The 14,153-nt window shown below is 49.3% G+C and overlaps 1 protein-coding gene across 2 annotated transcripts; it reads right to left on the bottom strand.

Annotated features, from left to right (window-relative positions):
- Positions 1 to 3,706: 3,706 nt before the first annotated feature.
- Positions 3,707 to 13,003, bottom strand: CHCT1 (CHD1 helical C-terminal domain containing 1). Of its 2 annotated transcripts, none has more exons than XM_070482848.1 (6): positions 12,522 to 13,003; positions 10,262 to 10,363; positions 9,813 to 9,988; positions 9,257 to 9,356; positions 6,817 to 7,012; positions 3,707 to 3,992 (listed from the first exon to the last, which is right to left on the bottom strand). In XM_070482848.1, the coding sequence occupies exons 3-6, from the start codon at positions 9,899 to 9,901 to the stop codon at positions 3,907 to 3,909; spliced, it is 471 nt and encodes a 156-aa protein (XP_070338949.1). In that variant the 5' UTR covers positions 9,902 to 9,988; positions 10,262 to 10,363; positions 12,522 to 13,003; the 3' UTR covers positions 3,707 to 3,906. The 2 variants fall into 2 exon arrangements, with proteins under 2 accessions (XP_070338949.1, XP_070338950.1); XM_070482849.1 differs by having other exon boundaries at positions 3,715 to 3,992; positions 9,463 to 9,988; positions 12,522 to 12,988.
- Between the last annotated feature and the right edge of the window lie 1,150 nt (positions 13,004 to 14,153).

Below are 14,153 nucleotides of genomic sequence, written 5' to 3'. Positions count from 1 at the left end.
TATTAATTAACAATTCCTGTGGAACCAGAATTCAGGAGAGGTTTAACTGAGTGGTTCTGACTTAGAGTGTCTCATGAGATTGCATACAGATGGCACCCAGGGTTGCCGTCATCCTAAGACTTGGCTGCAGCTGGAGGATCTGCTTCCAAGATGTCTCACTCCACGTGGCTGTTGGCCAGCAGTCTCAGTTCTTTGACACATGAGCTTCTCTATAGGGGCTTGAGTGACATGGCAACTGACTTCCCCCAGAACAAGTGATTCCAACAGAGAGAGCAAGATAGAAGCTACAATGTCTTTCATGACCTACCCTAGGAAGTCACACTCACCATTTTCACCACGTTCTGTTCATTAGAATTTGGTCACCAAGTACAGTGCACACATAAGGGAAGGGGAATTAAGCCCTACGTTTTGAAAGGAGCAGTATCAGAATTTGTGGATATATTTTAAAGCCATTAGACATTTAAATTGCTCCCAGTTTTTCCCTACTGTAAATACCTCTCTGATGATTATCCTTGACTCTAAAGTTTTGTGCACATCTCTGATTCTTGTCTTACAAATTCATGGTAGTCGAGTTGCTGGGTCAGACTTTGACACCTGCTGCAAGGTTGTGTCAGTTTTCATTCAGGTTATAATGTATCAGAACTTTTTTTTTTTCTTCTTGAGGAAGATTAGCCCTGAGCTAACATCTGCTGCCAATCCTCCTCTTTTTGCTGAGGAAGAGTGGCCCTGAGCTAACATCCCTGCCCATCTTCCTCTACTTTATATGTGGGACGCCTGCCACAGCATGGCTTGCCAAGCGGTGCCATGTCCACACCCGGGATCTGAACCGGCGAACCCCGGGCCACCGAAGCGGAACATGTGAACTTAACCGCTGCACCACCGGGCCAGCCCCAAGAGTATGCTTAACAAGTAGGAGAAAAGCAAGGATGAGGGCAGAGAGGTAACAGAATGGACAGTGGGGATAGATCCTAGAAGGCCTTGTAGGCCCTTGCAAAGCCTCTGGCTTTTCATCTTCATGAGATGAAGAGCTGTTGGAGGGTTTTGTTTGTTCATTTGTTTTAATAATTTTTTAGAGCAGTTTTAGGTTCACAGCAAAATTGAGCAGGAGGTACCGAGATTTCCCATATACCCCCTTCCCCACACATGCACGGCCTCCCCCATTATCCACATGCCTCACCAGAGGCGTACGTTTGTCACAATAGATGAACCTACAGGGACGCATCATTATCACCCAGAGTCCAGAGTCTGCATTAGGGCTCCCTCTTGGTTTGCACAGTCTGTGGGTCTGGACACGTGTCCACGCTTCTGGTTTCATACAGAGTATTTTCACTGCCCTGAAAATCCTCTGTGCTGCCGGAGGGCTTTGAGTGGGGCAATGTCGTGTGATCTGCCATTTTGGAATTCTGAGATCCTACTGAACTTGAGGAAAGAGTTAAGAGGGCTCCAAAACCAAGCCTCACCTGTTGCTCCAGGCCTCCTAATTGTCCCCAAGGCCGATATGAAGCTCCCCCACTTCCTCCTGGTCTCCATCTCTTTGCTCACCCCCTGCCCTGGTTGGAAGAATAAGGCTGTAGAGTCCCACAATGCCCCTAGGTGGCAGTGCTGCCTTGCACATGGAGGACACCTCCCTCTTTCCGTCTGTTCCCCAACCCCAAGCTCTTTCCCCAGGAGCTTGTTAGTGAAATCTCTCAGGAGTGGAGAAAATTGGACAGCCCCCAATTATCAGGGACACCCCCCAGCCTGCTTGCCCTTCTCTCACAAATCCTCCCTGCTTTGTCTGGACTGTCAGGGACCACCCAAGCAAGGCGGACCCCAAGCCCAGGCCTTAGCAGTGTCAGCTCACCACTTCTGGGAGGCAATGGGTACAAGGAGGAAGGAAAGAGCTGGAGCTGCGCCTTCTTCCCCTATTTCTGCTTCCCTGTACTTGTTGAAGAACAAGTCTAGATTGATATTCATTTTTTTTTTTTTAAAGATTTTATTTTTTCCTTTTTCTCCCCAAAGCCCCCCCCGGTACATAGTTGTGTATTCTTCGTTGTGGGTTCTTCTAGTTGTGGCATGTGGGACGCTGCCTCAGCGTGGTCTGATGAGCAGTGCCATGTCCGCGCCCAGGATTCGAACTAATGAAACACTGGGCCGCCTGCAGCGGAGCGCGTGAACTTAACCACTCGGCCACGGGGCCAGCCCCTAGATTGATATTCATTTTAACATTTTTAAATCTTTGATGAGAGCCAGCCCTGATGGTCTAGTGATTAAAGTTCAGTGTGCTCTATTTCGGTGGCCTGGGTTTGCTTCCCGGGTGTGGCACCACACCACTTGTCTGTCAGTGGCCATGCTGTGGTGGCAGCTCACATAGAAGAACTAGAAGGACTTACAACTATACACAACTATGTACTGGGGCTTGGGGGTAGAGAAAAAAGGAGGAAGATTGGCAACAGCTGTTAGCTTTGGGGGAATCTTCCCCTGCCCTGCAAAAAAAAAAAAAAAAATCTTTGATGATATTCACTCCTGAAAATAAATTGAGGGAGGAGAGGAAAAAGTGTCATGCACGTTGTTCTAGTCCTACTCACGCCAGGGCAGCACTGGGCCCTGTAGGCTGCTGCCTCAGGCAGAGCCCTGATTCTCCTGTTTTTCGAAAATGATTGGACCTGCTTCCCCTCCTGGAGTTGACCACCATTTACCTCATCTTTCTAGCTAGAAACAATGTACCATCTTCCCTGCCTCCCCCACCTCTCTTTCTCATCTCTGACATCTGTTACCAAAAGCTGTCAATTTTACCTTACATAATCTCACAATTCATGCCTCCCCCTTTCATGCACACCTCCATTGCCTTTGTATACCCAAGGGTAGCAAATACTAACGGCTAAAAGGGTCAAAGAGGTAATATAAATGAGTGAAGAGGCCAGGGTGTAAGGCAACAGGGAGAGGTGGGGACTGTGGTGAACAGGAAGGACTATCAGTGAAACTTGAGCAACTGCTTCTCAGCCCCAGCCAGGTGTCAGCATGCGGGAAGGCAGGTCCCAGTGGGGCCAGTTTTTAAAAGCCAGAAATCTGCTGTTGTCGTTTCTAATGTGAAATATACCAAATTAACATTGGCAACTAATTTTTTAAAAAATGTTTTAAACAACCAGTAGGACACCATGAGGGGCAAACAAAACACATCAGCAGTCTGAATTTTCAGCAGGCAGGCTGCCAATTTTTGACCACTGGTTTGAACCGCCATCCTAGCTACGACTATTGTTTCTTCTTTGGTCTCCTGCCTCTACCCTCTCTCACTTCCACGCTCAGTCTCCAGAGCATCTTCCCAATACCCAAGTCCACCAGCTCATTCCAGTGCTTGGCATCTCCCTTGCCACCCCCCCCCCCACCCCGCCACCCCAAGTCACTCACAAGATCAGGGCCAGACGATTCGCGCAGGCTTCCAGACATATCACTCTCTGACTGACCCCCGGCCCTCCATTCCCACTTGTGCTTTCCCCTGGCAAATACACATCAGCTCCTTTGTCGCCTCCCCTGAGGCCTTCCCCAGGCACCTGTATTCACCCCAATGCAATATCTATTTGCGTGTGTCTCTTCCACTAGACTGCGATGGACCTTGACACAAGTGACCACCTTGTATTCATCTGTGTATGTGGGGGCATCTGCCACTCAAGAATGTGGCTGGAAAACATTTTTTAAATAAATAAAAAACGAATGAATGATAATTGTCAGCCAAATAAAATAGAACTGTCTTAAGGATGTTTATTTTGCACCCCATTTATACATAATTAAGACCTAAGTGTCCTTTTGATAAAGACAGTTTTCTTCTTTCCCCTCATGGGTCCCCTTCCCCCAGGTTCAGAGGCGTGGAAGACGGACAAGTGCTCTGGGCCCCAAGGCCTGCAGGCTCTCTGTCCCAGCGAGGTCTGCTCACAGGCAGGTCTCTGGAGTTTCTGGGGCTTCCTTAATCCTCTTTCTCTTGAGTTTTGGTTTTTGAGGAAGTTTCCTTAGAGAACCTGAAAAAGGGAAGGTCAGAGACAGTCCTAATGCCATCACGAATAGTAAGAGAATGTCAGTCTGTAACATAGGGGGGTGTGGTAGGGACCAAAAGGAGGAACAACAAAGTCTTAGGTTCCTTCCAACCTGTGTCCCTTACTCTTTTCTCACAGCAGGGAGATGGAATCGCCCCAATTACATATGAGGGATCTCATCCAGGCCCAGAGTCAGGAAATGGGCTGCCGAGGGCCTGAGGCAAGTGAGGGGCACAGTCAGCACCAGACCCACATTTCTTGACTTCTGGCTTTGGACTCTGATTCCTCCCCACTCCTCTCAGGTGTCATGCCACGGTTCCAAGCACTTTGCTGCTGGACTGTTTGCAAACACCATTATCATCGTTTCGTTGGAGAACTGACTTATGAACATAGTGCCAAAGAAACACCACGCAGGTTCCCTCGGTTGCACGGATAGACCCGTGACTCGCCTCAGCCCATTCCCGGTGGGTCCGTCAGGCAGGATGTGTTTTCTCATCTAATGCGATGTGAACAACACAACTTCATCTCTAATCTATCCCAGTAAGGTAGCTAATGTATCCAAAAACATGTTTAACATGAATTCATCAAGACTTTTGATTTAAAGTCTTGTTTATAGATAGAGGAACAAGCTTAAAAGATGCCAAGAGGAAGCAACAAGAAAAAAGCAGAAAGTGGAACGTTCTGCAGAACAATAGCCTGGTCTCTCAACAGGTCAGGGTGTGAAAAAGGGACTTCGTCAGGTTAAAAGAGACAAAACCAGGAGAAAAGCACGGTTTGGGAAGCCAGTACAAAAGATATCTTTGACTACGGGGAAATCCGAATACGGAGCATTCAATCCAACAATTAGATGAAAGGAAACGTTGACATGCAAGGTTGATATAATTAAATCGTATATAGAGCATGGTCTCATTGTGGTTAAAATATATGTACATACATACACAAAAACATCTGGAAAGCGCTAGCGGTGGTGATCACAATGTGATGTTTATATTTTCTTATTTTTGCTTATCTGTGTTATCTAATTTTCTATGATTTGCTTCCGTTTGTAGTAATGAAATGTTAAGAATTGCATGAGGGGCTGGCCCGGTGGCACAGCGGTTAAGTTCTCATGTTCCGCATCTCAGTGGCCCGGGGTTTGCCGGTTCAGATCCCTGGTGCGGACATGGCACTGCTTGGCACACCATGCTGTGGTAGGTGTCCCACATATAAAGTAGAGGAAGATGGGCATGATGTTAGCTCAGGGCCAGGCTTCCTCAGCAAAAAAGAGGAGGACTGGCAGTAGTTAGCTCAGGGCTAATCTTCCTCAAAAAAAAAAAAAAAGAATTGCATGAAAGCCAAACTTCTTAACCTGCCACCCAAGGCTTTTTCCTGTTACACCCCTATCCTGCGCTTCTCCAGCCTGCTCTTCCATTCACCTCCAAGCCAGACTGTCTGCTCGTTACCCCTCATCTCTGCACACACCTTTCCTCCCATCTCTCTCCCTTTCTCCCCCTTCCCTCTCCTTCTCCCTCTCTTTAAAGCCTATGCCAAACTTGCCTCCTCCAGACAGCCTGTCCTACCCTTTGCCCTATGGCCTCAGATTGCTCATTTGTAAAAGGGGGTGAATAAGATCCATCTCATTAGGATGCTGCCCGGGTTAAGTGACATTAAGAAAGACAAAGCCCTGGTACAGGGAGAGGCTGGCCCCAGGGCCCGGAGCTCACTTTCCTCATCTGATTCATGGACTGCTTGCCCTAGATCATCTTAATGATTGTCTGCCTTTCATTCCACTGCATGTTTTACTTCTTCAATTTAAACTGCAGGCCCTGGGGCCGTGGGTCCTGCAGAGCCCGGGCAGGGTTCTGGGTCTCAGGAGGTGCCTGACCCGTGCCCAGTGCACCTGACCTGTCCTCACCCCTGCTTTCCCACCAGGTCCAGCTGTGACTGGTGGAAGAGGTCCTGAGGCTGCTGGTCTGCATGAGCCCCAGCCAGCCCGACTTCAGAAGATCAGAAGAAGAAGAGCCTAGTTTAGGAACAGGCTCTGAGGTCCTAGGTGGCCCTGTTTGCCTGCACTTTCTCTCCTAGTAGCTAAGCAAAAACAGCTAACTGTGGTCCCAGAAGCCAGTTCCAGAAGGGTGGGGGGTGGGGAGTTCTAACATCTCTCCGAACCTCAGTGCACAGGAGGGAACTTCGTAGGTTCCAAACGTGGCTGGAGCCCCTCTCACTGAAGAGTCTCTGTCCCCAACCCCACAGCCAGGAAGGGCAGTCATCACTGAGGCCAAAGCTGCTGGGAAAGTCATTCCCAGGCCACCTGACTGGACTTCCTCCTCACTGCGGGAATGAACGCTTCCCTAGCCTGCTCCCCCCCAACACCGAGCGAGCGGCTGTCCTGCCGCTACTCGGACACTCCCTGGGAGTCCCTGCCTTGGCCACCAGACGTGATCTCTGCTCTGCTTCTTGTCACATGAGAAAGCGCCTTGGTTTAAATGTTAACTGAAAAGTGCAGGATTCCAAATTGTATGTATCATGAGACCTCCAGGGGGAAATTATACACACCACTGAAGGAAACGCACCAAAACAGTAATAGTCACGGCCACTGGGTGATGGGGGACTTTTCTCTCTTCTGTTTTATACTAATCTGCACATTTCGAAATTTTTATAATGGGCACACCTGAGGGGAGGAGGATGAACAAGAGAAGAGAAAAAGTGGAGAAGGGGAAGTAAAATGGACAGAAAGAGAAGCGCAGAGATGAAGAGAAGACAGAAAGCAGGAAGAGGGCTGCTCCGGGGGAGTGTGCAGGGCACTGCCCGCGCATCTAGCACGCATTACCTCTCCCCGTGTGGACCTGGGATCTTGGCTCCCCCAGCAGAGAGGCCTCGTGGCCTGGGGCCTGCATCTTGGACAGCCTCTCCTTCATGCTGCTGATGTTGCTGTGCAGCCCCCAGGCGTTGCAGAGCTTGGGCAGACTGTCTTCCTGGCCGGCCAGCAAGGTGCTCTCTGGTGCATCCAAGGGGCAGAATGCCACCTGCAATAGGGCCATAGTGTTGAGGAGAGTGTGGAGAAGAGAGGGGCCCACATTCTGGAGTCCCATCTCTACCCTTGTTAGGAAACGGTTGTGGTCTGTCTGCACCTCACACCTGCCTAGCCATAAGGATGTGGTGAGAGCCACAGAGGCGGGAGAGAAAGGACCTTGGGGACTGTGAGGCCAGGCTGCCAACTGTCTCTTCTTGGGTAGTTCTTTATTTTGAGACATGTCCTCGTCTCTTTTTTTGTGTTATAGTGTCTTACGTGTTTGCTTATAATGAAACAATGGTACTTGGTTTAAAAGTCACTTGCAAAATTAAAATTGAGAGCCTGAAAATCTCTCTTGAAATTTTCCTGGCCAGTGGAATCCAGGCATCACTAAAATGGCAGCTTCTCATACTCAGAGGAGCAGTCACTGAAACGACCCACCCACTCAGGTTCAGAGGAAGAGACAGAGACCCAGAGGGAGAGGATTTGGCCAAGGCTGCGCACTGGAGCGGTGGGGGCCATGCTTAGAGCTGGGCTTTCCTCTGAGCCAGATTAGGTTCGAACCCAGCTCTTCCTCCCACTTTCTATGTGGTCACTTTACCTCCCTACATGTGGTACCTTCATTTACACACTGTGGACAATAACTCTAGTCATCCCTTAGAGTGACTTTTGAAGATTACAGTAGAGAACATAAAGTGCCCGGCACATAGGAAGTGTTGCTATGATTACTATTTTGGACCCATGGTTCTCAAAGTGTGCTCTGTGAAACACTGGGGGTCCCTGAAATATTCTGACCTCACAGACCCCCTGAAAAGTGGGGTCCACGCAAAGTGCAAGAGAAAAACTAATGCATTCTAATGCAACCCAGTGTGAAAAGTTCACTGATACAAATCTGAAAAGACTACACACTGTATGATTCCAACCATAGGACATTCTGGAAAAGTCCAAACTATGGAGGCAGTAAAAAGATCAGTGGTTGCTGGGGGTTTGGGGGAAGAAGGGGTGAATGGGTGGAGTATAGAGGATTTTTAGGGGAGTGAAGCTATTCTGTATGATACTGTAATGGTAGATACATGTCATTATACATCTGTCAAAACCTATAGAATGTACAACAAAAGAGTATACCTACTGTAAACTATGGACATTATTTAGTTAATAATGTATCAGTATTGGCTCATCAATGACAACTGTATCTCTCTAATGTACAATGCTAATAATAAAGGACACTGGAGCGGGTGGTATATGGGAACTCTCTGTACTTTCCACCCAATTTTTCTGTAAACCCAAAACTACTTAAAAAAACCCAGTCTACTTTAAAACTTTCATTGATATGGTTTCAAATTCCACATTGCAATTAAGTAACTGTCACTTGTTGAGCTTTGGTGTGATATCAAAGAAAAATATCCACAATTATCTGAAAATGCTAATAAAATACTCCTCTCTTTTCTGACTACACATCTGTACGAGGCTGGGTTTTCTTCCTGTGCTTCAACCAGATCGATACATCATAAGAGATCGACTGCAGAGGCAGAAATGAGAACCCAGCTGTCTTCTGTTAAGTCAGACACTAAAGAGATGTGCAAAAAATGTAAAACAATGCCACTCTTCTCACTAAATTTTTTTGTTTTGGAAAACAGTTATTTTTCATAAAAATTATTTATGTTCATATTTATGGACTCCTCGTTTTTATTTTTAAACAGGTTAGTAAATACATACTCTGAATTTTTTCCTTTGGCTTTAATTTCTAATAGGGCAGATATCAATAGGTATGACCTACATAAACAAATGCTCTTTTGGGGTTCTCAGTGATTTTTAAGAGGTTAGAAGTGACCTGGACCAAAATTTTGAGAATCACTGTTTTTGCACACAGCCAGGCCAGGCTCTGTCAACACTTCCCGCAGCCTTCCCCAAGCTGGCTGTGCCTTTCTGCCGGGCCTCAGAGTCCCCACCCATGGCTCCTCAGGGCTGTCCCTGCCCCTGCTAACATGAGCGTGTGGGGTGAGTGGGTGTGGAGGGTGAGTCAATCTCAAGGACTCGAGGCTGAGTCTCTGCCCCCTTCAGCCCCATTCTGTGCCCACTGCAGCGGCAAAGGGAGGGGCAGTGGGGTCTCCCTCAGGCAGTGAGCCGTGGAAAGGACTGGAGAGTGCTGGTTGTATGAGAGAGGCCCTCAGTCCCGGGCCGGCCCATCCCGCCACGCTCCGAGAACACACCAACCACCCCTCAGCTGGTCCCGGGGGAGCTTTGCCGAGCGCCTCACCAGGAACTTGGCCGGCTGGCTGCTCTTGGTGTACTTGTAGAGCCTGCGAAGCTGCTTCGCCTCCAGTTCTGAGAAGAGGGAGACGAATCGCCAGAGCATCCTGCAGGGGAGAAACCGAGGCTGAGGCAGGCGGAGCACAGCCCCTCTCCCTGCGGCATTTGTCTTGCGGCCAGGACACCCCCACGGAGAAATGGGCTACATGCTACCTCCTCGGTTTTTGATTGAGGGATGGAAAGGCGGGGATTTGCCAGACTTGACAATCCATCCTGGTGAGTAGCACCCACACCACACAGTAGTTGTTCCATCAGAGGTCATTCTCCTCGGGCTCAGGGGAGGTCTTTGCTCACTGTGTATACAGCCGTGGTGCAATCAATGCTGCCCTGAGTGACAAGGGGGTCCTGTTCTCTCCACCCCCTCTTCACCATGCTCACTCCAGGATCCTGACTCTTTCATATAAAGATGAAGGACCAGGGGATCTTGGCTGAGGTGTGACCTTAAATTTAGAGGGCGTGGCCCAGGAGTGGGTATAGTGGGAAGGGCAACGATGTAGCCCTACTTCCTCCAATGCTTGATTTCCCAGGCTCGGCAGTAGTGCTGCAGAAAGGTGTTGATGTGGTCCCCTAGGACCACCAGGCTCTGCTTCATGTACTTTAGCCTCTTCTTCTGGGGAAGGTCCCTGGGCAGGTGCAACTTTCGCAAGAACTTCTTCAGTGGCCTTAGGTATTCTTTACACTGAGGAGGCAAAAGCTGAAATGAGGGGCCATACGGAAAAAGGAAAGGCAGATGGGCAGCCTCAAGGAACCAGCAGGTCGACCTGGCTGCAGCCCTTATGGCCCAGGAAGCATTGCCCATGTGAAGTGCGGAGGCTCCAGTCAGCCTCTTACCCCATTTCCTTCCCAAGAGCATGCCAAGCATGGGCAATGAGCCGCAGTCTGAGGCCTCTGAGCCGGGTCTCCTGACCTGTGGGGAACAGGGGACAGGGGCCTGGGCTGTCCCCTTACTCACAATTTTGAAGGTGTCGTGCCCCAGGCCCTTGGCATGACGCACTAGTGAGTCTCTGGCAGGTATGGTGCTGGAGCTCCCCTGTGAACCAGGCTCATGTGTCACCTAGGAGGAGGCAGGGGGTAGTGGTCAGCTGGGGGGATTGAGTGGCTGCTCCTGAGGGGCAGTGCAGGGCAACCACTGGTCCGGGTGCCAGCCAAAGTCCTCCTCCACTTCCCCTGTGACCTCTCCTTGACCCAGCACTGAGGTGAGTGAACCCTGGGAAAAGAAACCCGTCTCTGAGAATCCCCGCTTAGAAAACCGAGACTGCCCTGCCCGTTCCTTTTAGACTAATTGTGGCACAGCATACTAACTTTGCAAAGCATTTGATCAACATTGATCCATTTTATTCTCCCACAGAGTCTGTGAGGTTAGATATCATTATCCCCGGTTACGGATGAGAACACTGAGGCACCCAGGCACGGAAGTAACTCTTCGGAGGAACGAGCAGGGATTCATTTTCTCATTCACTCAGCAAACATTTACTCAGTGCCTAAGTCCCAGGCCTACCTCTTTGTATCTCTAACTGTTAGCATCATGTCATGCTAATGGGCACTCAGAAAAAATGTGTGATGGTGATGGTGATGGTGATGACAAGAAAGAACTTTTTTTTTTTAAATTTTTTTAGTTTTTCCTTTTTCTCCCCAAAGCCCCCGGTACATAGTTGTACATAGTTGTATATTCTTCGCTGTGGGTCCTTCTAGTTGTGGCATGTGGGATGCTGCCTCAGCGTGGCCCGATGAACAGTACCATGTCCGCGCCCAGGATTCAAACCAACGAAACACTGGGCCGCCTGCAGCAGAGCGCGCGAACTTAACCACTCGGCCACGGGGCCAGCCCCGAGAAAGAACTTTTTGAAAGCAAAAGTGAGGCAAAGAAAACTGAAAATTCATGAAGACACAGTGACTGAAATAACACCAGACGTCAGAGAACGGGATAAGACTGACACGGCTGGATTTCCAACTGACCTTTCAAAAGCCTCTCAGAGGAGTGAGCATTAATTCCTGCCTGTGCTCAGAGGGAAAGAGGAAGACCCAGGCCCAGACCACTCTGAAGGGAGAGAGCAAGGAGAGGGAAGAAGGTGGGTGGACGGGGCGTGGGACCCAGGCTCCTCAGGGCCCCAGAGAGGGGGGACTCTGGCGGGTCAACTCCATTTACACATCACATACACCACACAGCCACACACATGAGCCCTTGTGTCTTCATAACCAACAATCATCTTGCCAGGAGTACACGCAGTTGGTAAACGTCTGTTTGAATGAGTTAGTCTTCTCTTGTTCTTTCAATCTCTTGCTAACTCATGTACCTCATCATTTTTCCTTCTTCTCTCCTTCCTTGAATTTCATGTTCTCTGCTTTCCAAAACCAGCCCTCCAAGGACCCTGCTTTCCTCCCTCCCTCACATCCCCAGCCCCCCTTCACCTTCTCTAGTGGCTTGTCCCCTTCACCCCCTTGCCCATCTGAGGCCTCCATCTCAACAGGTGCGCTGGTGGGCTCCAGAGTGGCACTCCTCACAGACCCTCGGGCTTCTGACCTCCTGCTTCTGGGACCTGAGTGTCTCAGGGAGTGGGTAGGCTGGCTCCAGAACTCCGAGCAAAACCATGGCAACTGCCAACACAGAGCCCAGCCCCCGCCCCCTCCCACGCCCTCACTCCTCGGAGTGGCCACCGCCATCTCCATCAACTGGGAACTGGAGCAGGGAAGTGAGCAAGACGTGCGGGGTAGACCTAGGACTTTGACAGAGCTCACAGCTGGTGGGAGGGGCTGGCACCCCTTCTCCCAAGAGAACTGTCAGACGCTGTTGATTCTGAACCCTGGTAAGGCTTTTGAAATAATTTTCCTGCGTGTGTACCATTCATGCCTCCTCAGTTACACCGTGGGATCCCCGAGAGTGAGGACCAGGGTTTGTAACACCGCTTTCCGGATTTGGGACAAAGGACTAGAGGATGCACTGACAGAATGGAATACAGTAAATTTCTATTGAGATAGATCTTCTCTTCTATCCCCCTGTAGCCTCCAGGAAGTTAACAAGCCAATTGGGTTGGGTGTTGCGGGGGCCGGGGGGGGGGGCGGGGGGGCGGCGTTTTTAGAGAGGTGTACAAAAATACCAGCCGCCATATGTTATCTCCACTAATCTTCCAGTACAGTCTTCCCTGGGGTAGGTACCAGCAGTGATCCCATTTCCTAGAAGAGGAGCCGAGACGCATGGAGGTCTTGTAACTTGCCTTAGGTTTCCGGCCACTAAGTGGGGCGCGGGGGTTTCGGTCGGGTTCCGACCGCTCTGGCTCTTCCCATCAGCGCCTCCCTCCGAGGATCCGAGGCCGCGCAGGAAACGCTGCCGGTGGGGTCCGGGCGTGTCCCTGGTCCGCTGGGCCAGGAGGTCCTCGGAGGCGCTCGGAGGCGCCTGGCTCAAGCCGCGACCTGGCCCCTACCACGGCCCCGGCGCCCTGTCGCGTCCTTCATCAGCGCGCACGGCGCGGTTCCGGCGGTGACAGACAGTTGCCGCCTCCGTTTAGTCACTTAGCTGGCATCTTCTTCCCTGGGACGCTGAACTCCGTCTCGGCCCTTGCTTTCGTGTCCTCTGGGCCCTGGGTCCCTTTTCCGCCACCCAGTTTGGTCCTCTTCCTGCCCTGCCTGCGCGGGCACCGGGTCGGACCACCCTCGGCCAACCGAGCCGGCGCTGGGGTCCTGCGCACGGTCGCCATCTGGCGGCGATACCTGCACATAACAGGGACATTGCGGCTCGACGTTCCTAGGGGACAGTGTGGCTCTGCCTCCAAACTGGAAGGTCTGCTCTCCGAGCGTTACTTCAGGATTATTTTGCTGCTGTTAAGAAGAGTAATTATATTGGCAAGAAGGAGGGGAAAGGGGCTCTTTGACACACTTCTATTGGGAGTGATAACTGGTAAACAACGTAATGCAAAATATGTTAACTGTGCATTCTCTTTGACCGCAAGTTCTACTTCTAGGAATCAGTCCTAAGGAGAAAAGGTGTATGTATGAGAACTGTCACAATGGTGACAATTTGGAAAACACTGAAGTGTCATCAGTAGGCAAGGGTAAACTGTGGGACACCCATACTTAAAAATACTACTCTTAAAGTTAAAATATTAATTTTTGAAAATACTACTAAAACACTACTAATTATTAAAATACCACTCTGTATCTATATAAAACTAACTAAATTTTAAATTGCTACTCTATTTAATGACATGGAAAAACAGGAACTAGAAAAGCGTGTATGCGATGATCCCATTTTTGTAAGTATGTATTTATATATGCATAGAAAAAAGTTTCGGATACATTTCAAAATATCAAGGGTGATTTTTCACTTTCTTTGCATATTGTCTGCATTTAAAAAAATAATGAATATACTTTACATTTACAGTAGAAAGGAGTAAAGAACAGGAGAGTTGTGTCTCTTTTTAAAAGCTACTCATAAGGAATAAATATCACTAAAAATGTTATATAATGCTATTTTAAAAACAGATTACAAAAGAGTATTACATTATAACTCATACTTAGGTAAGTGAACATGAATATGGACCAAGACTGGAAGAAAACACAGCACAAAAGGAAACAAGGAATTGAATATGTGTATCTGTCTCCCACCCATTCCCCCACCCCAAATAACATCTGCAGTTCAGAAGGGGGAAATAAGTGTCAGAAGCTCAAAGCTAATCTGTCCCTGCCGGCTCCCCCACATCACTGCTCCCCTCTCTTTCCCTCCCAGAGCCTCCAGCAAGTCCTAGACTCTGGACACCTGCTCTATTCTCATCATGGTTTTATTATCAACAATAGGGAGTAGCCTGAAGAGACAATTGGACCAAGCAGCAGCCAGGAATAATGGCTCAATG

This window comes from Equus asinus, chromosome 13 (assembly GCF_041296235.1).
Source record: "Equus asinus isolate D_3611 breed Donkey chromosome 13, EquAss-T2T_v2, whole genome shotgun sequence".
In the NCBI taxonomy this organism is placed as follows: domain Eukaryota; kingdom Metazoa; phylum Chordata; class Mammalia; order Perissodactyla; family Equidae; genus Equus; species Equus asinus.
This window is presented reverse-complemented; position numbering and strand designations above follow the sequence as displayed.